We start from the raw sequence: 26,968 nt of genomic DNA, 5'->3' as shown, positions 1-26,968 counted from the left end.
TGTGGATCGACCGCGGCGAGATGTCACAGTGCCCAAGTCAGCACTGCCAGCGCGTGCCCGTGCCCTGCCACTGCCACCCGCCACACTGTGCATTCTACAACACTACAATGCCATCTCCTCCGTATCATGTCTCTTTGCAAAATGTACAATGCCATGCCATGCCATGCCAGATGCCATGTCTACCGCCCCACTCCACTCCACTCGGCTACACCACCCGCCGCTTCGCCTTTGCCCTCTCCCTCGCCCGCGCGAGGTCAAGGAACGAAGCGTATGACCACGTCAGGTCGTGCGCGCCACGCTGCGCGCCCGTGACCCGGTCAATCTGCTCGCTCATGCGCCCCTTGGCGACGTGCAGCGACGCCTTGGTCATGAACGCCTCGGCCGCGTCGCCGAGCCGGCTGGTCGCGGTCGCAAACTCGGCCGAGCCGGCGTCCCAGCTGCCCTCGGACGGCACGCTCGCACCGCCAAGCAGGTCAGCCCAGAAGCTCTGGCTGTGCGAGTCGAGCGGAATCCGCCCCGCGTCCAAGAACGCGTTGTGCGCGAGGAAGAGCACGTGCGCGACAGAGTGCGTGCAGATGAACCATGGGTTGCCCTGGCTCTCGCCCACGCCGTCGTACACGTCCTCAGAGTACCGGCCCACGAGCCAGCCGTCCGTCCAGTTCTTGCCCGCGTTGACTTCGTACAGGCCGTCAAACGACTTGATGTACGCCTGGACGGTGCCGAGGACGGTCGCGTGCGCAGGCGACAGCTCGTACGGCTCGTCGTCGACGCCCCGGCTGCCCGCGTGGATGGCAGTGAGCAGCGTGGCGCTGTCCAGTCCGCTGCGGGAACGGCTCTGCGGGAAGTTGGCGAGCCACACCTGGTCCCAGGTGGAGAAGTAGCGTGTGAGTCCGCCCTCGATCAAGCTGGCCTGGGAAGTGTAGAACGCGCCGGCGCCACGGTCGCCAAGGCGGTAGGCGAGCTTGGCACCGGCTTGCAGTGCGCGGCGCGTGGCTGCCTCGCCCCAGAGGTGGTATCTGTTGCTGGGGTGGGTCAGCAATACCCTGTGGTCACGTCTCACGCGCGCCTGACGGCGCCCTCGCTGGCACTCACAGCTCCTCCCACAGGTCGAAACCAGGCCGGTTCCACGTGTTGGACACCTCCTCAAGGTCATTCTTAATCACGCTCCGCGCCGCCACTCTGTACGCCTTGGGGTTGTACAAGTGCGTCGTGACGTAGTCAAAGTCTCCCGGCGCGTCGCGGTCGAGCAAAAAGTTGGCGTACGGGATAAGCGACAGCGCACGCAACGCCGGGCCGTCGCGTTGTGGTCTGCCCCAGTCGCCCGTGAACGGGCTGTAGTCGGTGTTGAACTTTGGCTCGGACAGGCCGCCCGTCCAGAGATCACCCGACGGGTTGGTCTGCGCCTGGATCATCTCCTCGGCCTTGACGTAGCTCCTGAGCACGTCCTCGAACGGCGGGTTGGTGCGGTTCTCGCGGCACGCGGCCGTCGTGTTCCCGTCCTCCCAGGGGCGGAGGTACGCCTCTGGCACGAGCGCGGGCAGCAGCGACGAGATGGTGAGCGCCGAGTCGCGCGTCCACGTGTAGAAGTAGTTTGGCACGTCGGGCGTCTCGCCCTTGCTCGGGCTGGCAATGACCACGCCGTCGCTCGCGCCTGCCGCGGCGCCGATATTGTCCAGCGTCCGCGCCCACGCCTCGCGCTGCTCGACACGCACCCAGCGGTCGAACGGCGTGCTCGTCCACACGAACAGGTCCGTCAGGCGCGTGTCGGTCGGCCCACTCCGCGTCGCGAGCAGCAGGAACGCAAAGTACAGCGCGGCGGTCAGCGCCGAGACGACGACAAGGCGCCGGAGGCGCTGCTGCGCTCCCCGCGCCGTGGCGGCCGCCGCCTGGGCGCCAGCGCACGCCCACTCGAGCTGCTCCTTGTCCTCGCCTGTGAACGCCACCTTTTCTGGCGGGGGAAGCAGCAGGCTGGGCCGCTTCCCGTTGTGCGACGAGTGCGGGGGGAGGGCGAGTGGCGAGAGGCGGTCCGAGCTTGCGGTCCATGCGAGGTCCGAGATCGACGTTGCGCGCCCGCGTGCGACGGAGGACAGCTGTGCGATGGCTGCGGGGAGGGGAAGGTGTGTCAGCTGGCGGCCATCATCGTTGGAGGCCTTGGCGACTGCCGTGGCCGTGGCGTCCCACTCACCTCTGTCCCGTTCACGGGCCTCCGAGTCGTCCTCGTCGGCGACCCAGAAGTGTGCGCGCCTTGGGGAGGGGCGGCGGGGAGCTGGCGCCATGCTGGATGGGGATAGCGATGGGAGGGACGCGATCGAGTGTGCACGGCTGATTGTTGTCGAGGAGCGCGAGGAGGCCATGGCCATGTCGGCCACACTCGATTTACGATGTGCTGGTTGTTGTCTGTGTGGGCTGTGGGACATTGGGAACGGTGGTCAGGTGGTCTGCTGCTGTTGTGTGTTGTGGAGAGCAGGAACCAGGGCTGGCGTGTGCTCGACGTCGTCGGTGGTGCGGCGATGATGGCTCCGAGGAACGAACGACGTCAATGACGACGACGACGACGAAGGCTAGCAGCTATCAAGTGTCTATGTGCCAGCTGACTACTACTGCTTTGACTTTTCTGCAGACGCGGTCGTTGCAGGCCGTCTCGTTGTGTCTTTGCTCGCTCAGCCAAACAACGTCACTGCAAATCTACAGCACTACAATGGCACGACCGACAAGAACAGGGTCCACATTCGACACATCCGGCAGCCCCTGACGTCGACACCTTGACGCTAGGCAGCCCGCCCGCCCGCGCCCAGCCACGACGCGCCGCACAAGACCCACACATCACACCCCACATCCGGCCGCCGGAATCCCGATAGGAAATGCGGGGGGGTCGTCCCTCGCAACACGCCTAACGCGACTTGGCGACCTTTTCACGTCCACTACACCGTACAATACATGCTATTTGGTACCAACTAGTTAGACTTTCCAAAGCTATCCATGACGTCCTCGCCCTCCTCGACAAACCGCTTGAGCTCCTTGCGCCAAGGCTCCCACGCCGTGCCATACTTCTTGAGCAGGCCACCAAGCTCGGCGCGCTGCTCGGCAATGACCGCAGGCATCTTCTCGCCAGGGCCGACAGCCCAGACGTCGTTGAACATCTCACTGAGCTTGGGCTTGGGCATCTTCTCGGCGCGGTTAAAGGTGGCCAGAACCTCCTTCTTGTTCTTCTGAAGCATGGCCTTGTCCTCGGCCTCGCTCCACCAGCCCTGGTCAACGAGCCAGTTGCGGAAACGCGAGATGGGGTTGTCTGTGGGGTAGGGTCAGCCATGCACCGCACAGACCCCCCTGCGACTACCAAGGGGCGACACTATGACACTCACCAACAACCTGCCACTCCTGGACCTCCTCGATCGGGCGGTACTTGCTCGAGTCGTCACTGGTCGAGTGGTGACCAACACGGTACGACATGGCCTCGACGAGAACACCCTTCTTGCCCTCGACGGCACGGCGACGGGCCTCCTTGACCGCCGCGTAGACGGCAAGGGCATCGTTTCCGTCGACACGTATCGTGTCGAGGCCGTATGCTGGGCCACGCGACGCGATACCGTCACCAGCGTACTGGTCAATGACGGGGGTGGAGATGGCGAAACCGTTGTTGCGGCAGAACCACACGGCTGGGCCGCCGAGCACACCACTCATGTTGAGCGCGGCGTGGAAGTCACCTTCTGACGCAGCACCGTCGCCAAAGTAGCAGATGACACAGTCACCCTGGCGGTCCTCGTCGAGCTTGAGCGCGTATGCTGCGCCGGCCGCCTGTGGCAACTGGGTCGCGAGGGGCGAGGTGATGTTGTGGATGCCGAGGTCGGGGGCACAGTAGTGGACGGGCATCATGCGACCCTTGCTCGAGTCGTCTTCGACGTTGGAGAAGCACTGGGCCATCATCCTGTTGAGGGAGAGGCCACGGTAGAGGAACGCGGCTTGTTCACGCTGGCGGCGTTAGTGCTGCAAAGCGGTCACACACCCACGTATTGGCTAAACACCTCGTCGCCGGGCTGCATGGCGGCGGCACTGCCGACAATGGCGGCCTCCTCACCGGCACACTGCATGTAGAACGAGATACGTCCCTGGCGCTGGGACTGGTACAGGATGTTGTCGACGACGGGGACGAGGGCCATGACATGGTACATCTTGAGTGCCTCCTCCTTGGTGATCTGGGTGTGTGTGTGAGTGGGCGGCCAACGGGGGGGGGGGGGGGGACGCTGTAGAGCTGGACATATCCACAAGGACATGATAGCTTGCCCGGCACTATGCCGCGGCAACGCGGCCCGGACCAACCTACCTCGGGAACAACGGCGCCCTTGACCGGGCGGCCCTCCTCGTCGAGGACACGGTACGTGGGGATAGTGGCCGCGACGGCGTTGAACCAGCCCTGGTCGGCCGACCACCACGACTCATGGGCGCCGCGGCGGAGGGGCGAGCTCATGCGCGTGTTGCGCGCCATGCGCTCCTTCTCCTGGCCGGCGACGTAGACGGGCGAGCGCTCGTGGCCCGGGTCGTCCATCGAGTGGAGGATCTTGCCCCAGCCGCCGGGGGGCGCATGCAGCGACGGCAGCGGCGTGAACGCCGGCAGCGGGGTCGGTGTTGGGAGCGGCGTCGACGTCGGCGTCGTGTGGTGCACTGCCGGGAGGTCGGGTGGGGGGCCGGTGATCTGGAAGAGGAAGGAGAAGCTTGGTGAGTCGCGTTTCGCCGATCACAATCATTGCTTGTCGCCACTTACCAGAGTGCGCTGGGCACCGATCTTTGCCCAGGACAGCCTGCTGACGCGTCGAGGAAGCATTGTTGTGCGTGAATGAGTGGTGAGTGTAAGCTTGCAACGTCTTGGTCGAGGTTGTACAAAGTGTTGCAGTGGGGTCGGGCAGCGTGCAACACACCCACCACTGTATGCTGCTCTCTCTCTCAATGACGGACCTTACGTCGTCACTGACATGCTCCGCCCGTAACCGCGTTGGGTGGGCCGGGTCAGGTGGTGTGGGGCCAAAATGCGGGGTCCCGGCCTACGGCCTGAGAGATTGCCTCCTGGCGGCTCCACTCCCAGTGTTTGGGTCAGCAAACTCTAGAGCGACGCGCAATGCAGCCACAACGACGCTCACTACGATACACTGATGCATGGATGTGGATTTTGAAGAGCCGAGACTAATGGAAATACAACTATGAGACTGGGTCTTGAACTCGGCCGCTGGATCCAGCCAGGAGGCCCGCCATCCCGTCCTTCCGCCATCACACCTCGCCCCGCCCTACGCCTCGATGAGTCTAAAGACGCCCAGGATGACAGCAGTGATGATGAGAATCGCGAGGGCGATGATGGCCGTCACGCGCCACTCGAAGCGGCGGGGGCTCTCCTCGTCCTCGTCGACACCTAGGAGGGGCACGCGTTCGGGGTCTCGCGACGACGCGCGCGGCGAACGCGCCGCGTGCTCCGTGTCGTCGGTGTAGGGCACGCTGAAGTCCGCCTGCGGGGAGCACGCGGCGCGGCACGCGCGCTCGTAGCATGCCACGCTCTCCCGCCGGGGCGGTATGCTCATCGTGTTGCGGTCGTCGGTGAACGGGTCGTCGAGTGGGGAAGCTGGCGGTGTGGGCTTGCCGTGGGGCGAGGACGGCGACGATCCCGAGGACGATGAGCGTTTCTTGCGCGGCGGGGAGGGAAGGTCCTGCGGCACGAGGCTCGTCATCACGCGGCCTGGGTACGGCGAGGACGCGGACGCGCGGCGCGACGAGGACGGGTGCGGGCCGGGGGCGAAGGAGACTGGCATCGTGGCTGAGCGGTGTGGGGTGGAGGTGCCGTGGCGGGGCGGAGGAAGGTGTGGCTGAGCGGGGCACTGGAGACTCGAGGACTGTCAACGATCAGACACGGCCCTCGTTGCACTGTTGTCGCTGCGATGAGATGGACAGTGAAGATTACAGTGTTTCCGTTGAAGCGGAGGGGACAAGGGACGAGGGGGGAGGACCCTTTCGGCTACGACGTTGTGTGGATCTAACAAGTGATCCCGTGCCTGGAACCCATTGCATCAGATGGCCACTGTGGCGCGCGGCGGCGGCGCGTGTTAGCTCTCCAAGTGTGCGTTGGGAACAATGGCAGACTGCAGAGTGGTACACGCCAAGGGGGATGTAGCGCGTTTCACAAGGATTGCGAGTGCGTCAGTGGCCATTCATGCAGCAGTAGGAAGCACGCTGTAGAGTGGGCAGAAGCAGCGCTGGGATGACCTGCACTGAGGGTGAGACGCGACACTGAGTGGGCATCTGGAACGACGGCCAATGCCGCTCGCTGATCTGCACGTGTGCCATTGCACTGCGCCGCAATCCAAGGCCATCATGTCGGCCATCATCTCGCTCGAGACGACGACGACGAAGCCCTGCAATGCATCAAGAACCCAGCCTCGCACTCAGTCTCTGACAACACCTGCCCAAGTCACGTGCACTGCCACACGCAGGAAAAAGTCGGCGGCAGCCATGCAGGTGCGCGGCGAGCGGTATCTTTTTTTTGCACCTCGCGCCCTGGCTGGATTTTGAAAGTTGGTGCGGCAGCACCCTGGCAGGCGTCCCGTCGTCGCGCACCGCTGGCACTGGGCACCACCATAACACTTTGCTGCACGTTTCTTCAACCTCTATCCAACACAAACACCAAAACACATCCAAAAATGTCCACCTCCGAGCAGACCTACATCATGATCAAGTGCGTAGAGGTGGTTGAGGGGAGGTGGGAGTGAGGAGCGCGCGCGTTGGCATTGTGCGCGCTGCTCCTCTCCTTCCTCCACGTCATGAGACTGCTATGAACAACAACTGACACTTCGCTCTCTTTTGCTTTGCCTGCGGCTTCCTCACACCTCGTCGTCTATCCCGAACGCACTCTACTCGTGCCCCGCTGCACCTACTCGGCCTACCCCTCCACTCCCACCCACAGGCCTGACGGCGTCCAGCGCGGGTGAGTCTCCTTCAATCCGGGCAGTTACGCTACGCTGGCCTGTTCGCCCCAACGGCAAGGGCCAGTGCGGTAGCCGAACCGCCCGGATAGCATAGACGAAGACGGCCCGTGCTTACCTACTTCCCCAGCCTCGTCGGCGAGATCATTGCCCGCTTCGAGAAGCGCGGCTTCAAGCTCGCTGCCCTCAAGCTCGCCCAGCCCACCAAGGAGCACCTCGAGCAGCACTACGCCGACCTCAAGGACAAGCCCTTCTTCCCCAAGCTCATCACCTACAGTGCGTAGAACCAGCGGCATGGCGTTACGTGGCGCGTGGCTTGGGCCCGTGTCGGCGACAGAGTGGAGTAGGAGTATAGAGGCTAACACCACCTCTAGTGCTTTCGGGCCCCGTCGTCTGCATGGTCTGGGAGGGCCTTGACGCCGTCAAGACCGGCCGTGTCATGCTCGGTGCCACCAACCCCCTCGCCTCGGCCCCTGGTGAGTACTGGCTGTCGAGTTGGAAGGTGTGGCCCCGCTGACGATCTGCAGGCACCATCCGTGGTGACTACGCCCTCCAGACCGGCGCCAACGTCTGTGAGTAGAGCGTGTAGCCATGAGCACGGCATTAGAATGGTAGTGCTAACCCGCCAGGCCACGGCTCCGACTCGGTCGAGAACGGCCAGAAGGAGATCGCTCTCTGGTTCCCCGAGGGCCTTGTGAGTTTCAATTTCTGCCTTACCTCTGGGATTCTTGCTAACAGATGCTAGACCCAGTGGACTGCCGCCAACAGCGCATGGGTGTACGAGGCTTAAGTGCGTCGCATCGTTCGCGCCTGCCTTTATTACCTTTTGAGACCTGGATATGCACATTGATGATGGTCTCGCGTATGGTAGCGTCATATGACGAGTGTGGCAGATTGGTCTTTTGGCGGAGTGGCGGAAGCAAATTTTGGTTTTGGCGGATCCGACTGCACCGGGGCGGGAGTCGGCGAGTTGGAGAGTGGGTGGACACGGCCTGCGGCCAGAGAAGTTGAACGTCGGCCGCACATGGGTCCATGGGTCCGATGCAAGGAGAGAGCCAAGACAAGGCTTGGGTGCAATGCCCTCTTGTTCACAGCCCCAGCCACCGTTCGCTCGGATATGTCCGTCGCAGCCATGCCGCAGCTTATGGAGCGAGTGCGCGATGCAATGGAGCCAAGCAAAATATCGCCTGGGTTCGTCGGCAGGCTCGGCAACTAACCCACAAACCCACACGCCCAGCAAAGCAATAAAAGGGGGAAGCGACGCCGCGTGAGGACGCAGCACGCCTGACTCATCTTTTGCCCCACTCTAGCCGCTGTGTCTGCTGTCGGGACGTGTCCGGCAGCTGTATAATCGATAACGAGCGCGCCGTGAGCAGTGGCGCGATTGTCTCGAGCGCATCACGAGCAGCGAACACGACACGGCAAGTATAACAGGTCCTTGGCGGGAGCGAGCAGCGGCAACACCAAAACAAATCAATCAACACGATGAGCGCCAAATACGACGACACGGCACCAATACCCAACGACCTGCCGCCCACCGCCCCGGCGCTGGGCGACGTCGAGAACCAGGCTGGCTCGGGGACGGCGACGCCGACCGACGGCGCGCGGAGGAAGAAGGGCGGCGGGTTGACCGAGGGCGATGCGGGTGGGTGGCAGAGATGGGGAGTGGCAGGGAAGGCAGGAGCTAAGGTCCCAGACGTCGCGGCCATCCCGGACAACAACCTCTGGATCGTCATGCCGAGTATCGGCCTCGTGCTCTTCCTCTCTGCGCTCGACCAGACAGTGCGTATGGTGTCTGGGGGTACGCTGACGGCAGATCATCGCTACCGCCTTGCCGACCATTGCGGAAAAGGTGAGTCATCCCTCCGGAGCCACACGGCCGAAGATGCCTCTCCTCGCCGTGTGGCCTCCTCCTCGTCCCCCGCAGCTGAGAGCTAACAAGGCCAGTTCCATGCCACGCCGAGCCAGTACAGTTGGGTTGCAACTGCGTACCAGCTCGCCATGACGCTCCTGACCCCCGTCAACGGGCGCGTGTCCGACATTGTGGGCCGCAAGCCGATGCTGTACATCGCGATCATCGTTTTCACCGTCTTTTCGGCCCTCTGTGGCGCCGCGCAGAACATTACCTGGCTGATTGTCGCGCGCGCGTTCCAGGGCCTCGGTGGAGGGAGCATCATCGGCCTGACCACCATGGTCGTCTCCGACATCGTGCCCCTCCAGCAGCGCGGCACGTACCAGGGCTACATGGGCGCGAGCTGGGGCATCGCCGCGGTTCTGGGGCCTATCCTCGGCGGCGCGCTCACGCAGAAGGCTAGCTGGCGCTGGTGCTTCTTCATCAACCTGTGAGTGGGTGTGGGGGAGGGGTTTGGTTCGTGGTTGTGATGTCGAGTGCTCGGGTCGAGGTGCCACACGACCGTCGCCACACTGTGCCATGCTGACCTTCCCCCAGCCCAACCTGCGGCGTCGCCCTCATCCTCCTCGTCTTCACGCTCAAGCTCAACCCGCCCAAGGGCATCACGTTCGCGGAGCTGCGGCGCACATTCGACTTCACAGGCCTGGTGCTCGTCATGGCGGGCGGCGCGCTGCTCATCACGGGCTTCTCGTGGGCCGCAGACCACGGGTTCCACACGGCGGCCGCGATCGCCATGATTGCCGTCGGCGGCTTCCTGCTGGTGCTCACCGTCGTCAACAGCCTGTACACCTCCCGCAACGCCGTCATCCCCGCGCGCATGTTCAAGACGCGCACGACGCTCTTCTTCACCATCGCCAGCACGCTGCACGCGCTCGCGTTCATCCCGTCCAACATCTTGCTCCCGCAGTTCTTCCAGGGCGTGCGCGGCGCCGACGCCCTCCAGTCGGGTATCCAGCTCCTGCCGTACGCCATCTTCGTGTCGTGGTCGACTGTCGTGGCCGGCCAGATCCAGTCACGCCTGCGTATCGTCCGCCCTGTTGTTTGGGTGGGCTACGCCGTCGCTGTGCTGTCCTTCGGCATCATGTACGGCTTCTTCGACTCGACCATGCCCCTTAGTCGGCAGTATGGCCTGCTCGTCCTCCCCGCCGTCGGCATCGGACTGTCGCTGTCGTCTCCGCTGCTCATCATGCAGGCGGCGATGCCGCTCAAGGAGATGGCGGCGGTGACGTCTGCGTGGACGCTCACCCGCTCGCTCGGCGGCTCGATCGGCATCGCAGTCTTCACGGCCATCCTCAACACCAACCTCAGGTCCAAGTTCACCAAGGTGCCAGGCTACGGCACTGAGTTCGAGGTGCCGACCAGCGCGCAGGGCTACATCGCGCTGCACGAGCTGCCCGAGGGCCCGACAAAGGACGCAGTGCTCAAGGCCTTCTCCGACTCGTTCCGCCCCGTGTGGCTCCTGTCGATCATCATCTTCGCCATCTGCCTCGTCATCACGATCCCCACGAAATCCTACAGCCTCAACCGCGGTCCCCAGGCGGCCAAGACGCCCGGCGACGCCTCGCCTGTACCTGAGAAGAGCGAGGGCGGCGAGGGCGACGCATTGCCCGAGGAGGCGCAGCGTGCGCAGGGGCAGGACGAGGCGACCGAGTCGAGCGTCGCAACCCTCAACTCGACACCGAGCAGGGACGACGCAAAGGTCGACGCAAAGGCCGACGTAAAGGTCTAGACGCTCGCTGCTGCACGACGCAGCAGACGCATCAGCATTGGGGTTCATCAGCCATAGTCACATCTGTTAGCATCCGTTTCAACATCCCATGCATCATAATACAGCATATCTGAGTTTTGGGCTCTGCGCTCACTGCGCTCTGCGCTCACTGCGCTCTGCGCTCACTGCGCTCTGCGCTCACTGCGCTCTGCGCTCACTGCGCTCTGCGCTCACTGCGCTCTGCGCTCACTGCGCTCTGCGCTCACTGCGCCGCGGGACGGCCCTTCGGGTCGCCAGGTGACAGCAGCACGACGGCATACTTGCCCGAGATCTTCCATCCGGGCTCCTCCTCGTCGAGCTTGGGGCCAAGCTCCTTGGGGATGCCGACGACGACGTCCGACTTGATGGTGCGCAGCGAGCAGATGGGCGGCGCGCCCTCGTCGGCCGCGAGCGGGCCAATCGCCACAGGGAAAGGCGTCTCGGGCGGCGCGTGGCAGTCGTATGTGAGCTTGCGGTGGTTGAGGTCGCCCTTGAAGATGACGAGGTCGGAGCTCTGCAGCTCGATCCAGAGGTCGGGGGACTCGGAGTTGAGGTGCCAGCTGGGGTGTGCGTCAGCGGGGGGGCCGTTGCGCAGGCATAGCTGTGACTCACAAAGTGTAGCCCGTGCTCCAGAACGGATGTGCTGAGTCGTCAGCAACTGCACATGTACTTTTCCCGCCCACTCACACTCGTACTTCCACTTGCCCTCCTTCTCGTACTGCTTCCACCTGCGGCCCATCTCGCGCAGCGAGTTGTTCTCCTCCTCCGAGACCTCGGGGAAGAGGTTGCCGTGCACACAGATATTGAGGAGCCAGTTCCAGTCCTGCTTGGTCACGTCGGACACGAACCACGGCATGCGCTTCCCGTGGAAGACGACCGTGCTCGCAATGCCCGACTGGATCAGCCAGTCGGCGTACACGAGGTCGCAGTAGAGCTCGAAGCCGGCATTGTCGAGCACAAAGTCGATGCGCGCGCCCTTGAGCGAGAGCACGTAGTCGGCGAGCTTGTCCAGGTCGTTGCCGAGAATGTTCTTCTCGGTGGCAGCGAGGTGCTCGCCGCCGGTCGACTGGAGCTTCTTGATGTCCTCCTCGGTCATGTCGATGAGTAGGGACAGGTCGGTCGAGTTGCCCCACAGGCAGACTGGGCGTGGTGTCAGGGTGGTAGGTAACGATGGCGAGCTTGAGTCTACTCACTCTGCGTAAGCTCGAGGAAGATGAGGCGGTTCTTCTTGGCCTGGTCCGCTGCGCTGCCGTTGACCTGCGCCGGCTCGTGGAAGCGCGTCGAGAGCTCAAACACGGCCTGCGACGAGCGTGAGAACGTGTCGCACTTTTGGCGGAAGAAGACGTCTGGCGGGTGAGCGTGGCGCAATCACGGCACCCACCATAATCCACCCAGTACTTGCTGAGGGAGAAGCACTCCCTCAGGCGGCGGTACTTGTACGCCTCGGCAAAGAGCCACGGCGCGTTCATAAAGTCCTTGCCGCGGAAGAACTGGTGGTAGGTTAGCGGGGAGCGCGACAGATTTCGCCAGGAGCCGACGACAGCCGACATACTCGTGCGATTTCCTGCGTTATCATATCAGCAAACGCCACCAGATCCGATCACACGCCCTCGCCACTCATTCCCACATACCTTGTTCCAGAGCGCGACGTCGCCTGCGCCGTCGTCGACAATCGGGCGCAGCGTAGCATTGTTCTGCAGGTCGGCCATGAGCGTGTCCATGCGATGGATGCACTCGAGGAGGTCCAGGATCCGGTCCTCGTCGTACTCTTGGTTGAGCGTGAGCCAGACGTCGTTGATAGCCTTGCCGAGGATTGTCGGCAGGCGGACGCCCATGGTGGCCTGGGGTGGGTGTGAGAACGCGCACAGGGCTTCAGAGGGCACACCACCACACTCACATGAGCGAACGAGTACTCGTGGTAGCCTCGGTATGCGGGCCAAGGGGGCTGGTCTGGCAGTGTGAGCTCGGTATCGCGGCGGCGGCGAAAACGTACTAGGGTTGACTCGCGACGGTGTGCGAGGCCACTGCGGAGGTCAGCGCGTTCGCCACCGCTATCGCACTCACCGCCGGCGCCTCCTTCTTGAAGTCACCCGCCTTCCTAGGCGGCAGGTTACCGAGGTTGAGCTGCGATATCATCAGCCTCTGCAACGCCACGACGAGCCCGCAGGTTACATACCGTCATCTTGGACGGCGCCTTGGCGCTCGGGTGAGACTTGGTGGTCGGGGTCGATGTCATTGTGAGTGATAACGATGGTGAGTGGCGGTTCTGGAACAGCAGTGAAAGCCAGAAGGATGAAGAGTGAATCAGAGAAGCGGGTCCATTATACATGCACGCGGCGTGTGCTTGCACAGCAGCTGCACCTGCAGCAGCTAGAGGTGGTTGCCTAGCAAACCCCCTCGTATCTCACTCCAACGCAATGATTTCACTGGCGCCGAGTGCCCCTCCGATGTTTCCGACGTCACTGCGACAAGTCACCCACACAACCACATTGTCCCTGGGGTTTGGCACGTTTGATGTGATGTTACACCGCGTGTGCCCTGAGCATCGCGTACCCCATATCTCGCCTTTCCCCTGGCACCACAAGCTAAGCTCTGAGCGCGTGCCCAATCAATCAGTTGGCACCGCAGCAGCACACCGCACACACCTGTGGGAACGAGGCGTCCCATCGTATCCAGGGGGGGCACGGCGCAAGTTTGAGGGGGGACGTTGGAATGGGGAACCGCCAGCTACTGGGGCAATAGCCGTCTCATGCCGGGTGTAGGAGCTCCGCACCACCTCGTTCGTCAGCGGCGCGTCCGCAGCAGCAGATGAACGCTGCAGTTTCTTCCCCTCTGTGTCTACGCCCCGGGGAGGCTCTGTTTGACCACGTCGACCTGCGACATCTGGCCCTGGTCCAAGCACCCCCACTTGTGCCTGCCTTTGTCTCTCTATCGCACGCGCTTCCCACCGAGGCTTCCGTGTTATCTCGCGCACCACAGCAGCACAGCGTATTGGTTCTTGCCGAGCTGGTTCTTGATCTGCCATGCGGTATTAAATAGCACAGAAGTTAGCTGGTGGGATCGAGCGCTGCGTGTGAGGTCCTCTGGCATGGGAATCTTGATCGTTATCGCGGAAGATTGAGGCGGTGGTGTGCAAGGAGACTGCGCCTGGGGCACGTTAGGGGCGCCAACATAGGCGTAGCAGTCTTGGCCTGCGCCTTGGGTCTTGTGCAGGCCTGTTTGGGGGGTCAAGAGTTGCTGCTCTCAGTTCGCTCGGCATTTGGTGCCAAATAGCGGGTGAGTGGAAGCAGCAATGACGCAGTGGCTCGAGACTTGCCCGAGCCCCTAACGCCTCCTCCACTTTTTGGGCAGCACCAACTCACAACCAGTCGGCAAAATACCGCACCATGCCGTCGTCGTCGTACAGGGATCGATCGAGGTCGCCAAGGGAGGGTCGGCGAGAGCGCGATGGTGAGCGGGATCGAGCTCGTGAGCGTGAGCGTGAGCGGGATCGTGACCGCGATGGCGACCGGCGCCGCGACAAGGACGATCGGCGCGACGACCGAGACAGGAGGGACCCCGACAGGCGAGACCGAGACCGAGACCGTGATCGGGACCGCCGGGATGACCGCGAGAGGTCGAGTCGTAAGGATCGTGAGCGGGACGACCGCAAGGAGAGCCGGCGCGACCGAGACCGTGATCGTGAGCGAGACCGCGACCGCAGCCATCGATCGTCGCGCGACGAGTCCCCGCGCAAGCAGCGCGAGCCATCACCCAGCGACTCGGAGGAGGAGCTGCTGGACCTCGCCGAGCTCGGCGTGTCCGCCATCACCGAGGACGACTACTTGTGAGCTCCCTTTACGCCCACCGTGCTGACGCCGAGCCTCAAGGCCGATGAGTACCGCTTCTGGCTGCGCGAGGAGCGCGGCAAGTACCTCGACGAGCTGAGCTCGGAGCAGGCGCACAAGTACTTTCGGCGGTTCATCCGGCGGTGGAACGACGGCGCGCTGCCGCGCGAGTGCTATGCGCCGCACGACTCGACGGCGACGCGGGCCAAGGACTTGACGGCGTAGTGAGTGGAATGGAAGGGAAGGAGGTGGAGGGAGCGAAGTTGGAGGAAGCCTTCCTTGGGATTGTCGCCCGCGATCGCCGCCGCGTGACGCCCGCTGACGCCGCAGTAAATGGTCGTTTGCTAGCCACCGCTCGCGAGTGAATACAGAGGAGCTGGCAGCTGCGCGCGCAGACGTCGACCGCCTGACGCACGGCAAGGCGCTGCCTGCGTCGAGGTTGGGCGCAGCAGGCGACGGCAACGACGACGATGACGACGACGACGAGATTGGCCCGCGCCCCGAGCCGCCATCGCGGTCGGTATCACCTGGCCCGCGTGTGGGCCCGGCGGCGCCGACGGTGTCGGACCGCCAGCTCGCGCGCGAGGTGGAGGCGGCAACGGCGAGCTCGGACCGCGCGGCGGAGCGCAAGGCCACCCGCAAGACGGCGCTCGAGCGCGCCGAGGAGGTCGCGCCCCGCGCTGTCGGGAGAGAGGGAAAGATGGCCGAGAAGCGTGCCGCCAATGACGAGAACAAGAAGGTCAGGGAGAAGGACCAGGCGGCGGGTCTCGAGGTGGACGACGACACGCTTATGGGAGGAAGCGAGAGCGGGTTCGCCGCTGCGTAGGTCTGGTATGGTGGCCCAGCTGACGCCGCAGACTGCGCGCACGCGATGCCGCTGCTGCACGCCGTGCGGACAAGAAGGCCGAGGAGTGGGCCGAGAAGAAGGCGTCTATGGACGAGCGGATGGCAGAGCGCCGATCAAAGGAAGCTGCAACGATGGACATGTGGGTGTGGCACTTTTGGCATTCATCACTAACGACTACAGGTTCAAGCAAATGGCAAAGCAGCGGTTTGGTTAGTAGTCAGTAGCATGCATCGGGGTGGCCGAGGTGTCGTATCTTGAACGCGTGTTGTGCAGCAGTCAGAATGGTACCACTCTGCGCACGAGGTGTGGCAGCAGAGAGCCCGCAAAGTGCAACTGAGTCTGCCTCGTGCTCTCGCACTGCAGGCGCGTGAAAGCAGAAATTGCCATAGGCATATGCTTCACGGTGGGGTGAATGAGATCCATCTCGTGAGAGATCAAGTCTCTGCATAGTACAAACCAACCAAAAACCCAGCAGGTGCCGCGCTCCTTAGATGGTGGTCTCGTAGGGCTGGGCGGTGAGGGTCTGGGGAACGTTGTTCTTCGACGAGATGGTGCGGGCCTCACGGGGCTGGGCGGGGAGACGCTTGAGAACAACGGTCTCGCCGGAGGCCTTGGCCTCAGCCTTCTTGGCGGCGTTCGACTTGACGCGGTCAAGGAACTCCTGACGGCACTTGGAGTGCTTGACGTGCTCGATGCGGACGTTGATGCGCTTCTCGAGGTAGCGGCCGTTCACAACCTTGTAGGCAATGACACCGACGGCGCGGGGAGCAACGTTGTAGACGATGCCGGTCTTGCTAGAGTGGTCGTTAGTGATCCGCGGTAGACGACGATCTTTCGGCCCGACCCTACTCCTCCTCGTCAAACCTCCTCCTCGACCTCCTCAACCATCCTCTTCCAACCGTCCTCTTCCAGCCGTCCTCTTTCTCCAAGCCATTTTACTAACCCGTGGTAGAACTTGTGGGGGAGCGACTTAGCACTGGAGTTGGCGACAATGTCGACAATGTCGCCGACCTTGTAGTTGACGAGGTAGGTCGAGAGGTTGGGAGCACCGTGCTCTGGGAAACGTCAGACGGTCTTCACAGCCAAGGGAAAAAAACTAACGGCGGAAGCTCTTCTTGAACATGTGCCTCGTACGGGCACGCGAACCACCATGGGGAGGTCAGCTTGTGTTCTTAGAAGTAGCGTTGAGTCGGCTTACAAGGAGTGAGGCATCTTGACGGATTTTTCTGGAGGGGAGGGTCAGAAACCAGTCCAAAGGAGCGGGGGAAAGGGGTGGCGATCCGGAGGCAGCCGTGGGTCGTGCGCGTCGTGTCGGAGATCGCGAGCTCGTCGATGGGGGCGTGAAACTCACTTGGGGGGTGTCGGTTGGTGTACGAAGAGACCTCAAGTCGAAAGACCAGCAACGATGTCGGGTGAGCAGCAGCCAGCCAGCGAGCAGCCACCACCAGGCAGCGCCGACAATCCATCGCCTCAAAATTTGCTTCCGCAATTTGCCTGGTTCTGAGTGCCATGTCATTTTATTACCGAAACTCCGTCCAGCACGTGGTCAGATATGGTGCCCCGTAGTCTTCAAGTTGTCTTCTTGACGTCCGGGCGACCAAACATCGGTCCAGCTCACAAACCTCCTTTATCTCATCAACTGCTGTTATCAAACGAATCTAACGTCTCGCGCTACACTTGGCTCCTGCGACTGACACATCTCTGCCTCTACATTGATCGGTGACGCACGACAGTTGACCACTAGGCACCAAGGTCGGGGAGGTTGTCGGCGTTTGTTGTGTAGGAGCCGCCGCCCACCGAGTGGCGGTCACTTGCGGGAGTGGTCGAGTCCACTGAGATCGTTGGTGACGCCGCCACTTGGACTCCGTGGCATGATGTCAGCATCAGCGCCACCGGCGGCACTCGACGTGTTGCTGGTCGGTCCAGCCTGGCGCCCGTGCTGCCTGGCCGAGTTCGGTGCGTTATGTGCCTGCTCCCCATTCATGGCGCGCACTCGCGCCTGGAATTTCTCCACGAAGCGGCCTGTCGCGGAGGCCTGCTGAGTGAAGAGAGCATGGACGATGATAACTGACGCATTGTTCGGCCAAGGGACAGCGTGGCCTGGACTTGGTTCGCGATCAATAGACCTACCCCCGAAAGCCACCCTCCCCCCTTACCCGTCCGTGGAGTCGATGGTCGCCGAAATGGCGAGCGCTGAAGAGTGCCGGTGGATGATTATCTACATCATCTTCCTTGTGCCGGATGACCCGTCGCTTCCAGTGCTCAAGTACTGCGGAAGCGCAAGCGCCACCGCCAACACACAGACTGGCGGCCAGAGCCGCTATGCGACACACCTCTCGGGCATGCAGAACATGAGCGGGTAAGTGTTTTGTGCGGGTGGAGGGCACTGGCTGACTCGATTGATCAGTAAAGCCATGTACCTGTACCGCCAGTGCCGAAAGGCGCTGCCGCAGTATCGCATGGCGATGCTCGAGCTCTGCCGCTTCCCCTCCTTCGATTTCCGCACTGCCACGCAGGGCGAGATCAAGCAGAAACGCGAGTTCATCTACTTCGCGGAGACGGTCGGCATGGTGCTGTTCGACACGCTCCGCGGTCAGGACCTCCGAAAGTTCTTCGCCGACCCGGCATGCCTCATCGACTCGTGCAACAGGGGCGTGCCCATCGGCAACCACCAGTGGCATCGCGAGACGATACCCCCTCCTCCGCCATTTTACAGTTTGGCCGGAGCCCAGCGCGAGTTCACCCTTGATGAACTCGTGACTGCAATCCTCCTCTGCGCCGGCCCACCGCACCGCCTCTTCGTCGAAGAGGTTTCTTTTTACCTCTGCCGTGTGGTCCCGGGTAAGTAAACCTGTCACAGACATTCAACTCTAACTCCGCAGTATTCGCCGAGCAATCGGCTACGCTGATGCGTCCCCGGTGCCTTCGCGTGAAGAACGTGAAGGTGCACTGTCAGTCGTCCACGTCGGCTGGCCTGCTAGAGCTCCGTGACCCCGCCAAGGTCAACACGGACGTGTACGAAGCGATGTCCAAGCTCTTGAAGTCTCCAGGCAATGCCCAGATAGATGCTCCGCGCTTTCGGCGAGATTTCATCGTCGAAGCCATGGCCACCGCGTTATGGCCATGCTTATCGGGGCAGATCATCAGTTTCGCCATCGAGCGCCGCCATGGTAAGTGAGCACAGAAGCCCTAAGGCTTACACGGCAGGCGTCAAGTTGAGTTGCGATCAAGTGTCGAGGACGATGCGGGAACGCGAGGGGAAACTTTTCTCCACTGTCCCCTCTACCCAGTTCAACACCCGTTGCAAGCTCTGGGGGCTGGCTGATGGCTGGGAGAATGCCTCGTTCACGGCAATGGAGCGGCGAATTCTCGCCACTGAAGACCCGAGGACTCTTCAAGAGCTCGTGATCGACACCTTCGAGGATATCGTTGAGAGGACCGGGGCCACGTTGGTGTCCAGCGGTGAGCTCAACCAACGCCTGCGAGAGCTGTCTCCCAGTACGTTGCCTCCATCAGTCGGGAATACCGATAATATTGACACCTCTAGACGGAGACAAGCTCTGGGTCAAGTTTGCTGGGCACAACTGGAAGGCGTGGAGCCGTTTCGAGGTCGTCGGGCACCACACGGGGCTCAAGCAAAAGATCCTCCGACTCCACGCCAACGAGAGCTGGACGCCCTCCCCGCTCGAACCACAACCGTGTCCGAAGAGGCCGATTGTGGACCTCATGGTGGAGGCGATTCGGGGCTCGTGGGGCCAGGGGTTAAGCTTCAACGCGCTCCAAGGCGCCATTTTGAGGCGGCATACTTGTGAGTGGACACCCCTACACCTACGCAATCCGACTAACAGGCAGATTACCTCTTTGCGGCGGCGCCGGTGTTAAGGCCGGCTGTGTATGTCGATGTTCTCTACGCCGAGGGACCCAGGAGCAACGTCTTTTGCATCTGGCGTGTGATGGCCGACAATCCGTCTGCGGGGGCCTCTGGTGGTGAGGGCAGCGGGAGAGCAAAGCGGCCCAGGCGATAGAGCCGTAGGACAGAAAGAGCGCCAATTGTATGCATGACGACAAGCCAAGTATCGATCCTTCTCCACGGCCGGCATACACGCTTAGATGTCCGTTCACTCCATCACACCACTCTTCTGACCACGCCCCTCAGGCCTGCACCAAGCACCACCAATACAAGATTGGATTGTTTGTCTCGATGTCTGCACATATCCTATCCCATCGGTTTTCTACTCACACACGCCTCGACTTCTTGCTCTGCTGGAACTGCAGTACGTTCTTCTTGATGCGCTTGAGAGCCTTCACATGCGCGTCCGCCTCGTTCGACGACTCGATAACGTCGCAAATGTCCGAATGCGTAAGCCAAGACCATCAACGGGCTTTCACTCACTCATGTCTCCCCTCTTGCCGTCGAAATCGGCGAGCTTCTTCTGCGCGTCGGCGGCATCATCCTCGGCCCGCTTGATGGCTCGATCGAAGTGAGCTTCGTCGGTCGGAGGCGAGGGAGCCCGTCGGAGCCGGGGGAACAGCGCCGGCGGAGCAGGGGGCATAGGTGGGAGTCGAACTTGCTCGCCTTGCGGTCGTTCGCGACGCCCCAGCCAGAGGTTTGGGTCTGGGCGAGGGGCGTCTTGGAGCGGGCGACAAGATGACGCTGCGAGGCGACAACGCATCGAGACGAGGAGGAGACGGCGCGGTGATCGGAGGCGGCGGGGGAGCGACGGCGGAGGGCTGCGCCGAGCCGGCGGCCACCTGCTGGGCGAGAAGAGCGCGTCGTCCGAGTAGTACTCGTCGACCTCGGCACCCTGGGCGGGAGGCAGCGGCGCAGCGACGGTGGAGGGCTGCGCGGTGGTGAGCGGAGGCGGCGATCCGAGCCGAACTCAAGGTCGCTGATATAGTGACAGCTCGGCCCGGTGAACGGGGGCGACGACATCTACGAGCTTGTGGCGTGCTGGCAGATGACCTTCAGCCGCTTCGAGCTCCTCCCGACGTCGATCACCTCGTATCGGCCCCATGCCTTCCGGCGCCAGCGCCATGAGCCACTCCCGTCTTACCCGTCAGCCTCGGACATTGCACTGCACTCACTGTACCAAAGGCGGATTGTCGAGAGGATCTCGTCAACCGGGTGTCGGTGGCCCACGCCGCGAACACGTCGTCGACGACCTCTTCATCTTAGTAGTCGACGTCCCCCGAGTGGTTGCCTTTGTGCTAGTCGGCTTGTTGTAAATGACTTTGCCTTCCGCTTGCAGGCGTTTGGAACGCTCTGCAACCTTCTCTGGGAAGTCTTCGACGAGCCGATACAGCCCTGTCTCGCGGGGGCCGTCGTGCCAGGTATCATTGATATGATTTCCGACTCGGAAGCGCAGGTTTTCCTTGGAGGCGTAGTCTTGCGACTTAGCACAGTGCTCGGACCTTCCGCACTCACAAGGATGGCGGCACATGATGGAGCCGGTCAGAGCCCAGCCGGTCAACTCGCGGCCGATGGACAGCTCGATGCCCGGTCCGTTATGTGGGGCTTGGCGTCAGGCTTGAGTGGGGCCGGCTCCCAGTTGGCATCATCGTGCATGCGCACGAGCTCTTGATGGGCATGCTGGCGGACGACTTCGAAGATGTCCCACTGGCACCACCGCAGAGCTCAGGCTGTCGTCGAACTTGCCTGCAGGCGCATTCAGCTGGACTCTTCCAAACACTTGGTGGTGCTCACCTGGCCACATCGCCCTCATGCGCTGCTTGATCTCGCCCGACGACAGGATTGTCCTCCCCGTCTTGGCCCGCATCTCCTCGAAGATGCCGACCACAATCTCCTTGTCTGTGGGTGCGGTGCCTCCCAATCGCAGCGCCCGCTTCTCCACAGACGAGACCGGCATGGCGTCCTCCCAGCCGTCCATCAGGGCCCATCGTGCCCTACGCCACCACATGCCGAGGTCCTCCTCGGCGCACTCCTTGCGGAAGATCTTGCCCTTCCATTTCGCCCATTCGATCTTGGAATCGAATGTGAGGTCTGGGGCGTTATTAGCAGCTGACTCGGCTGATCTACTCACTATGGCGCCTCCGGATTGCTCCGATGATGGCGAATGGGGACATTGAACCGTACATAGACCTCATGAGAGTGTCAATGATGAGGTTGCGCTTGGTTTTGCCGAGAATCGACACGGTCGAGCGACCAGGCGGTCGGAAGATGGTGCAAATTGACGCGTACAAGGCGGGGTCCACCTTGTCGGGAGTCGTCAACTTGAGGATGTACCTGGAGTACCCTGGGTCATCGACCACAATGACTCCGCGCCTGTTGTGGAAGGACCTCCAGCAGAGGCAAATGGGCTGGGATGCGAGTTCTGCAAGGTCAGCGCCCATCGCCCAGCAGCTTGACACCTACCCGGGACGACTCGCCGGATGTAGTCCCGGATCTCATTGGACGTGAGCATGAAGTCGTCGCTCTTGCCGCTGCGTTTCAGCAGCCCGACGACGAGATCGTAGAGGGTGAGCTGCTCGTCGAGCCCGGCGATGGTGTAGAGCTTGGCTGCGTTCGGCTCATAGTTCGTGAGCGGCTCGGCGATGTTGCATGGGGTGAAGTTGTAGTCGGGCAGGTGGAAGAGAGACGTGCGGTGTCCCTCAAACCTGTGGCACCCCCACGCCTCCATCAGGCCCGACTGGACGGCATGAACTCGGCGCCTCACCCGGCGGACTTCGTCGTCCGTCGCGATGCGAAAGTCGAAGCTTGGCAGGAGCCACAGCTCCAAAAAGTACATCTTGGCCGACTTGTCGGCCTCCCATTGCCGGTGAACATATTGTTCCCGGCCTTTGCTGATGCTGTTAGCATACATGCTGCGATGTTGGGACGTACCCAGACCCCCTTGCCGACAATGAGGATGAGGTACACCACCCAGTGCGACGACTTGCTCGCGTCGCTGAGCTTGCCCCTCATCTCTCCCACTGTGGGATAGCGGCGGTCCGGGTGCCCTGGCTCCTTTCCGGCCGCCCTCGGCAGAATGCAATGCGCTCCGTGTTGTAAGAGGCGGTGTAAGAGTAAATATGACGATGGAAAATAGAGAACAATCAATCGCGTTAAATACCGCCAGTGGCGCCAGAGTGGCGCGCTCGCTTTCCAACACTCCATGTGTGCGCTCCGCGACGCCAAACTCTGACAGCTCGGTGTCCATCTGTCGAATGTAGCTGATCTCACACTGGACCCGCCGTCAACTGAAACTATGAAACATGCATCGAGGTGTGCGATCTATAAGACAGTGGCCAGGGCCAGCTCGGGGTCATTCATTCCAACTTTGGTCGTTCTTGATATATTACAGGACTGGGGATGGATGTAAGCGTGGGTCTTTCGTATTTCGGCACTGCCACTCACTCTTTGTTTGATGTCATGCTTGAAAGCGTTGCACCGCCGACGTCGGTCACGCAGTACCGGCACCCCACACCTCACCGGGAGTGGGGTCGGTGCAGTGTTGGTTGCCGCTCACGAAACAGGGGAAGCACTTGGTCGGGTGGATGAGCAGGAGGGTGAAGCAGGCCACTCCATTGTGTTGAGGCACAGCGAGCGGAGGTAGCCAACGAGTGACTTGTCGATAAGCCCTTATGCAAGGCTGCGCCAGTATTCCTGGACATGCGGGGGCTGGTTGGCGGCGAGCCTGCCCAATTGGGTGGCACGGCGGATCCGCTTAGGAGGGGGCTCCTTGCTGCAGTCCGTCTTGCCAGTCATCCAGCACGAGAAGCACCTGTAGGGGTGGAAGAGACGGGACGTAAAGCAGGCCTGCCTGTTGCGGCCGCGACAGTGGTTACAGGGAGTTCCTTGGCCGGAGACCTTGTTTGGGGCTAGCTTGAGCAGAATCTCGAAGGCCCAGCGATACTCGAGCTCTCGATCACCACACTCCTGGCCGTCGGGGGTCTTCGGAACGGTGAGGTCTGGGGCAGGACCACGGCCATGGTTCTTGTGAACAGCCCAGGCTGCGAGAACGCAGGCGACAACTTCCTGAGGGGTGTACCGCTCGTGCGCCAAACAACCCTCCCCCACCCTGGATTGGAGGTGTTTGTGCAGCCTGTTGGCTAGCGCGTCGGGCATGCCGTCGTTGCGAGCTCGGAGGTGGCGTTCTCCTGGACCGGGGGGACTATCACGACCGAATATGTCGTCTTTCATCTGTAGTGGGGGTCAGAAATTGGTAAAGGCTTGAAGAAGTACCCGATACTCACCTCCTCCCCGGTCGCGTCGGGGAACGCAGCCAACACGGCGTCAAGGCGCTGCTGGAGGAATGGCTTGTGCTCTCCAAGGAACCTTTTCCACGAACACACGCCATCCGTCGGACCAGCAACCCTGTGGCCAGTTTGAAACGAGGAGCGGAAGCCGCCCAGACCGAGATCCTCATGCAGATCGCGGTAGGCGAACCGCAGGTCCTTGGGGTCGCTGGGGTTGGGACCATCACACGCATGGGGACTGAGGGCACCGAATCGGGGAGGTGGCTTGTTTGTGTTCGTTGGCTTCCTGCTAAGTAAGGCATTAGGATCTACTCACATCGTGAGAAAAACGTTTGCTCACCGACGGTACGATGAAGCAGGCATGTGGCCCGGTGGGTCTGGGCTGTACGATGGGTCTGGGCTGTACGATGGGTCTGGGCTGTACGATGGACGGGGACTGTAGGGGAGTGGGCGGACTCGAGCAGTGTTGGCAGCGGCAGGTGAATGGGAGTTGGTCACCAGGGACATGAACGACGCGCCACCCCACGCCGGAGGTTGGTTAGGGGCTTGGGGCGGCTGCTGGTAGGCTGGGTGCGGGATAGGGGCATGGGACACGACTGTTGCGTCGCCCCGAGCTGGCACGACTACCTGCTCGTTGTAGGCAGCTTGCTGTGCTATGTTGAAGGGGTCATGGTTGTAGGGGGCCTGGTGGTGCATGTTGTAGGGGGCCTGGTGGTGCATGTTGTAGGGGGCCTGGTGCATGTTGTAGGCGTGGGTGTAACCTGGATTCGCCGCCTGCCACATGTAGCCAGGGTTGTAGGCGTAGTTGGCGTGGCCATTGGGCTGCACATAGGCCAGCGGCTGGTTTGGGAGATTGGGGCCAGGGTTGGGGTAGAGGCCTTGATGAACGTGGTACGCTGAGGGCATGGCTTGCTGCTGCGGCGTGTTGTTGGGGGCGCCGTGGACGAGGTTCGTGTTGGGCGGCTGTAGCGCATTGTAGGGAACGTTCCCACCTGCTTGCTCGTAGTACCCGGCGGAGGGGTAGCCCCACGGGTAGCCGTCGGGGTTCATAGCCTGCAGGCAGATACGTTAGCCTCTGATAACCCAGTAGAAGGGAAGAGGGGGAAGGAAGGACTTAGCCGGCGCTGATCATGCAGCCGCAGTACGGCACTATGCAAGGGCATAAGATGGCTGGGGAAGCTCGTGGCTTGACACTCACGTCTGGTGGTTCACCTCGCTTCGCTGGACGAGGGTTGGATTCGGTGGCGAGGGTTTGTGAAGAAGGAAGGTGGACGAGAGAGCAGAGAGGAAGAGGGAAACCACAAGTATGAGAGGGGTGGCGAGGAAGCTTGTCACACCGAGTGCGAGGGGAGCTGGTGGGTTGGGGTGAATACTAACGAGCTGGTTGTGTTTGCGTTCAAGTGCAGTAACAGTGTAGAGAGGAATGTGAGGTGGATGCGAAGAGATGAGAGGAGGTAAAGGTGAGAGAAGAGAGAGCAGAGATGATGAGAGACACAGAAAGTGAGTGAGTGGGTAAGTGAGCGTGGGGTGGACGCCTGGGTTGCGTTGGCTGACGGGTGACTGGGGACCCACCGACCGTCTTCCCTCGGTCAGACGCGCGTGTGCGCAAATCGCCTCGCCGAGGGAAGGCAGTCAGTCGCGTCAGCAGATTGCCCCCGTCACGTACGACGCGCACCACAGCCAAGCCAAGCAGGTGACGAGGCTGAGGCTGGGCGAGGGAAGGTGGTCGTGTCAGTGACACCAACAAGCCTCCTGGCGGTCAGCCCTCGAGCTCGAGGTCTGCGCGAGCGAGTCAGCGTCGAGCCCGCACCACGACCACCCTCAGTGAGGCTCTCGTACGATCAGTGCATCGCCATTCAGCAACTCATAGTCCCTGTGCTCACCAGCTGCGTTTTGCCAGACCGACAGGCTTGCTGGTCGTGTCGGCGTCGCCTACAACGAGAGTCAGACGCTGGACTGGGGGACAAGTATCACGCGCAGAAGTCATCCATCTGCGGGGACCCCATACACGGAATCAAAATTCACCAGCATTAATACCTCCCCCTGGTTACCCGGCGTTATGATACATTCCCCGGAGAAAATGTGGCACTATGCGGAATCAAAATGTCCAAATGCCTGGTCGTTTGGTGCAGACTGGGCTGGTGCAGGCGTGGGCGGGCAGGGGTGTGGGTGTCTGCTGCTCCCTCCGTCCTGTCCTGTCGTGCTCCTGCTGCTGGCTGCTGGCTGCTGCTCCCCACTCACTTGTGTTCTCGACCTCCTCCTCGACGAATCTTTCATCCAGCAAACAAAGTGGGTATCCTCGAGCTAGCTATCGACACTCGACATCTCTTGCCCGCGACGACAGTAGTGCTGACCGCGTCTTCTCTCCTCTCCGCTCGCCGTTACTCGCCGTTCGTTCACTCTTATCCAGATGGGAAGGTGAGTTTTGGGCAGCAGCAAGTTGCAGCGGCATGGACTGACAACCCCAGCGCCCCCAGGAAGCAGTCCAAGACCTACAAGGTCCCCAAGCGCCCCTACGAGGCCGCCCGTCTCGACGCCGAGCTCAAGGTGAGCAGAGAATTGGCTGGGAGCATGTTGGAGCAGGTTTCGCAAGTTGGGCCAAGTTTCGACATTGGGTCACGCGGGCATGGAGGAGGGGCATTGAGGGGAGAGGGGGGGCATGGGACCAGCGGCGACAGCAGCCGCGAGGACGAGCAGCGCTGCAGCGTCGCCGTGAGGCCCTCCCCGTCACTCCAACCCCCTACTGCAACTTTTCCAAGGCTTCAACCTGTTCCAACTTGGCTCCCAGCCAAATTTCACAAACGACCAAGACAACCACTCACACCCCTCACAGCTCGCCGGCGAGTACGGTCTCCGCAACAAGCGCGAGATCTGGCGCATTCAGCTCACCCTCTCCAAGATCCGTCGTGCTGCTCGTGAGCTCCTCAAGCTCGACGACAAGGACCCCAAGCGTCTCTTCGAGGGTAACGCTCTTATCCGCCGTCTCGTCCGCATCGGTGTGCTCGACGACTCGCGCATGCGTCTCGACTACGTGCTCGCCCTCAAGACCGAGGACTTCCTTGAGCGCCGTCTCCAGACCCAGGTCTTCAAGCTCGGCCTCGCCAAGTCGGTCCACCACGCTCGTGTCCTCATCCGCCAGCGCCACATCCGCGTCGGCAAGCAGGTCGTCAACGTCCCCTCGTTCGTTGTCCGCCTCGACTCGCAGAAGCACATCGACTACTCGCTCAAGTCGCCCTACGGCGGTGGCCGCGCTGGCCGCGTCAAGAGGAAGCGCGCCAAGGCCTCGGAGGGTGCCGGCGACGCCGAGGAGGAGGACGAGGAGTAAACGTCTGGTTCAGCCCAAAAGCCCCAGCGTTCCCTCTCTCGGTTTCCTTTGTACATTGCGGTGGTAGCCCATGCATCCCTGCTGCCAGAGCGACAACACGACACGGCAACACCCAGCCATTCAGACATGAAATGCATTACGTGCATTTGAGAGGA

The 26,968-nt window shown here is 62.0% G+C and overlaps 12 protein-coding genes across 13 annotated transcripts; 5 read left to right on the top strand and 7 right to left on the bottom strand.

The window, feature by feature from the left end:
* Positions 1 to 116: 116 nt before the first annotated feature.
* On the bottom strand, positions 117 to 2,605 carry SCHCODRAFT_57589 (Glucoamylase). Its single transcript, XM_062767663.1, has 3 exons — positions 2,186 to 2,605; positions 1,093 to 2,101; positions 117 to 1,022 (listed from the first exon to the last, which is right to left on the bottom strand). Exons 1-3 carry the CDS (start codon positions 2,415 to 2,417, stop codon positions 206 to 208), a joined length of 2,058 nt encoding a protein of 685 aa, XP_062623647.1. The 5' UTR covers positions 2,418 to 2,605; the 3' UTR covers positions 117 to 205.
* Positions 2,606 to 2,909: 304 nt separating this feature from the next.
* On the bottom strand, positions 2,910 to 4,870 carry Bckdha (2-oxoisovalerate dehydrogenase subunit alpha, mitochondrial). The gene is made up of 5 exons (XM_062767662.1): positions 4,760 to 4,870; positions 4,322 to 4,690; positions 4,008 to 4,193; positions 3,363 to 3,969; positions 2,910 to 3,289 (listed from the first exon to the last, which is right to left on the bottom strand). The coding sequence occupies exons 1-5, from the start codon at positions 4,817 to 4,819 to the stop codon at positions 2,955 to 2,957; spliced, it is 1,557 nt and encodes a 518-aa protein (XP_062623646.1). The 5' UTR covers positions 4,820 to 4,870; the 3' UTR covers positions 2,910 to 2,954.
* Positions 4,871 to 5,276: 406 nt separating this feature from the next.
* LOC62_01G001182 (uncharacterized protein) lies at positions 5,277 to 5,792 on the bottom strand (the record flags this gene model as incomplete). Its single annotated transcript, XM_062767661.1, has 1 exon — positions 5,277 to 5,792. One exon carries the CDS (start codon positions 5,790 to 5,792, stop codon positions 5,277 to 5,279), a length of 516 nt encoding a protein of 171 aa, XP_062623645.1.
* An 857-nt stretch (positions 5,793 to 6,649) lies between these two features.
* On the top strand, positions 6,650 to 7,820 carry ndk-1 (Nucleoside diphosphate kinase). Its single transcript, XM_062767660.1, has 7 exons — positions 6,650 to 6,712; positions 6,941 to 6,961; positions 7,090 to 7,235; positions 7,334 to 7,435; positions 7,487 to 7,531; positions 7,589 to 7,653; positions 7,705 to 7,820. Exons 1-7 carry the CDS (start codon positions 6,678 to 6,680, stop codon positions 7,747 to 7,749), a joined length of 459 nt encoding a protein of 152 aa, XP_062623644.1. The 5' UTR covers positions 6,650 to 6,677; the 3' UTR covers positions 7,750 to 7,820.
* A 379-nt stretch (positions 7,821 to 8,199) lies between these two features.
* On the top strand, positions 8,200 to 10,744 carry SPBC16A3.17c (putative MFS-type transporterc). The gene is made up of 5 exons (XM_062767659.1): positions 8,200 to 8,604; positions 8,656 to 8,741; positions 8,776 to 8,811; positions 8,907 to 9,301; positions 9,409 to 10,744. The coding sequence occupies exons 1-5, from the start codon at positions 8,445 to 8,447 to the stop codon at positions 10,598 to 10,600; spliced, it is 1,869 nt and encodes a 622-aa protein (XP_062623643.1). The 5' UTR covers positions 8,200 to 8,444; the 3' UTR covers positions 10,601 to 10,744.
* Positions 10,745 to 10,826: 82 nt separating this feature from the next.
* On the bottom strand, positions 10,827 to 13,065 carry SPAC806.04c_0 (Protein-glutamate O-methyltransferase3). The gene is made up of 10 exons (XM_062767658.1): positions 12,795 to 13,065; positions 12,683 to 12,742; positions 12,612 to 12,642; positions 12,516 to 12,568; positions 12,250 to 12,459; positions 12,000 to 12,108; positions 11,812 to 11,964; positions 11,306 to 11,758; positions 11,231 to 11,261; positions 10,827 to 11,178 (listed from the first exon to the last, which is right to left on the bottom strand). The coding sequence occupies exons 1-10, from the start codon at positions 12,945 to 12,947 to the stop codon at positions 10,842 to 10,844; spliced, it is 1,590 nt and encodes a 529-aa protein (XP_062623642.1). The 5' UTR covers positions 12,948 to 13,065; the 3' UTR covers positions 10,827 to 10,841.
* A 939-nt stretch (positions 13,066 to 14,004) lies between these two features.
* Positions 14,005 to 15,506, top strand: SCI1 (Style cell-cycle inhibitor 1; the record flags this gene model as incomplete). Its single annotated transcript, XM_062767657.1, has 5 exons — positions 14,005 to 14,444; positions 14,481 to 14,669; positions 14,776 to 15,267; positions 15,303 to 15,431; positions 15,473 to 15,506. 5 exons carry the CDS (start codon positions 14,005 to 14,007, stop codon positions 15,504 to 15,506), a joined length of 1,284 nt encoding a protein of 427 aa, XP_062623641.1.
* Positions 15,507 to 15,779: 273 nt separating this feature from the next.
* RPL21A (60S ribosomal protein L21-A) lies at positions 15,780 to 16,415 on the bottom strand (the record flags this gene model as incomplete). The annotated part of the gene is made up of 3 exons (XM_062767656.1): positions 15,780 to 16,086; positions 16,236 to 16,347; positions 16,394 to 16,415. The coding sequence occupies 3 exons, from the start codon at positions 16,413 to 16,415 to the stop codon at positions 15,780 to 15,782; spliced, it is 441 nt and encodes a 146-aa protein (XP_062623640.1).
* Positions 16,416 to 17,463: 1,048 nt separating this feature from the next.
* Positions 17,464 to 19,174, top strand: LOC62_01G001176 (uncharacterized protein; the record flags this gene model as incomplete). The annotated part of the gene is made up of 5 exons (XM_062767655.1): positions 17,464 to 17,651; positions 17,700 to 18,133; positions 18,175 to 18,462; positions 18,500 to 18,790; positions 18,840 to 19,174. 5 exons carry the CDS (start codon positions 17,464 to 17,466, stop codon positions 19,172 to 19,174), a joined length of 1,536 nt encoding a protein of 511 aa, XP_062623639.1.
* Positions 19,145 to 22,113, bottom strand: LOC62_01G001175 (uncharacterized protein; the record flags this gene model as incomplete). Of its 2 annotated transcripts, XM_062767653.1 has the most annotated exons (7): positions 19,145 to 19,644; positions 19,686 to 20,341; positions 20,378 to 20,678; positions 20,718 to 20,948; positions 20,997 to 21,293; positions 21,334 to 21,624; positions 21,666 to 22,113. In XM_062767653.1, 4 exons carry the CDS (start codon positions 22,111 to 22,113, stop codon positions 20,848 to 20,850), a joined length of 1,137 nt encoding a protein of 378 aa, XP_062623637.1. In that variant the 3' UTR covers positions 19,145 to 19,644; positions 19,686 to 20,341; positions 20,378 to 20,678; positions 20,718 to 20,847. The 2 variants fall into 2 exon arrangements, with proteins under 2 accessions (XP_062623637.1, XP_062623638.1); XM_062767654.1 differs by having other exon boundaries at positions 19,145 to 20,341.
* Positions 22,114 to 22,871: 758 nt separating this feature from the next.
* Positions 22,872 to 24,538, bottom strand: LOC62_01G001174 (uncharacterized protein; the record flags this gene model as incomplete). The annotated part of the gene is made up of 4 exons (XM_062767652.1): positions 22,872 to 23,267; positions 23,310 to 23,432; positions 23,486 to 23,696; positions 23,829 to 24,538. The coding sequence occupies 4 exons, from the start codon at positions 24,536 to 24,538 to the stop codon at positions 22,872 to 22,874; spliced, it is 1,440 nt and encodes a 479-aa protein (XP_062623636.1).
* Positions 24,539 to 25,898: 1,360 nt separating this feature from the next.
* On the top strand, positions 25,899 to 26,965 carry rps902 (40S ribosomal protein S9-B; the record flags this gene model as incomplete). The annotated part of the gene is made up of 3 exons (XM_062767651.1): positions 25,899 to 25,906; positions 25,957 to 26,035; positions 26,322 to 26,965. The coding sequence occupies 3 exons, from the start codon at positions 25,899 to 25,901 to the stop codon at positions 26,811 to 26,813; spliced, it is 579 nt and encodes a 192-aa protein (XP_062623635.1). The 3' UTR covers positions 26,814 to 26,965.
* Positions 26,966 to 26,968: the final 3 nt, after the last annotated feature.

Source organism: Vanrija pseudolonga, chromosome 1, assembly GCF_020906515.1.
Source record: "Vanrija pseudolonga chromosome 1, complete sequence".
NCBI lineage: Eukaryota > Fungi > Basidiomycota > Tremellomycetes > Trichosporonales > Trichosporonaceae > Vanrija > Vanrija pseudolonga.
Note: the sequence above shows the minus strand (reverse complement) of the source record. Positions and strands in the feature narration are given on the sequence as shown.

Bases quoted from the DNA above. Each gene is read 5' to 3' on its own strand.
- SCHCODRAFT_57589 (XM_062767663.1), bottom strand. From the start codon at position 2,417: ATGTCCCACAGCCCACACAGACAACAACCAGCACATCGTAAATCGAGT. The intron at 2,102-2,185 runs GTGAGTGGGACG...CCCTCCCCGCAG, and splicing joins GGCCCGTGAACGGGACAGAG to CCATCGCACAGCTGTCCTCC. The intron at 1,023-1,092 runs GTGAGTGCCAGC...GACCCACCCCAG, and splicing joins TTCGACCTGTGGGAGGAGCT to CAACAGATACCACCTCTGGG.
- Bckdha (XM_062767662.1), bottom strand. From the start codon at position 4,819: ATGCTTCCTCGACGCGTCAGCAGGCTGTCCTGGGCAAAGATCGGTGCC. The intron at 3,970-4,007 runs GTGGGTGTGTGA...TAACGCCGCCAG, and splicing joins ACGAGGTGTTTAGCCAATAC to CGTGAACAAGCCGCGTTCCT. The intron at 3,290-3,362 runs GTGAGTGTCATA...CCTACCCCACAG, and splicing joins CCAGGAGTGGCAGGTTGTTG to ACAACCCCATCTCGCGTTTC.
- ndk-1 (XM_062767660.1), top strand. From the start codon at position 6,678: ATGTCCACCTCCGAGCAGACCTACATCATGATCAA. The intron at 7,236-7,333 runs GTGCGTAGAACC...CACCACCTCTAG, and splicing joins CCCCAAGCTCATCACCTACA to TGCTTTCGGGCCCCGTCGTC. The intron at 7,654-7,704 runs GTGAGTTTCAAT...AACAGATGCTAG, and splicing joins TCTGGTTCCCCGAGGGCCTT to ACCCAGTGGACTGCCGCCAA.
- SPBC16A3.17c (XM_062767659.1), top strand. From the start codon at position 8,445: ATGAGCGCCAAATACGACGACACGGCACCAATACCCAACGACCTGCCG. The intron at 8,812-8,906 runs GTGAGTCATCCC...TAACAAGGCCAG, and splicing joins TGCCGACCATTGCGGAAAAG to TTCCATGCCACGCCGAGCCA. The intron at 9,302-9,408 runs GTGAGTGGGTGT...ACCTTCCCCCAG, and splicing joins TGGTGCTTCTTCATCAACCT to CCCAACCTGCGGCGTCGCCC.
- SPAC806.04c_0 (XM_062767658.1), bottom strand. From the start codon at position 12,947: ATGTATAATGGACCCGCTTCTCTGATTCACTCTTCATCCTTCTGGCTT. The intron at 12,743-12,794 runs GTATGTAACCTG...ATGATATCGCAG, and splicing joins AGGCGCCGTCCAAGATGACG to CTCAACCTCGGTAACCTGCC. The intron at 12,109-12,249 runs GTATGTGGGAAT...ACCTACCACCAG, and splicing joins ACGTCGCGCTCTGGAACAAG to TTCTTCCGCGGCAAGGACTT.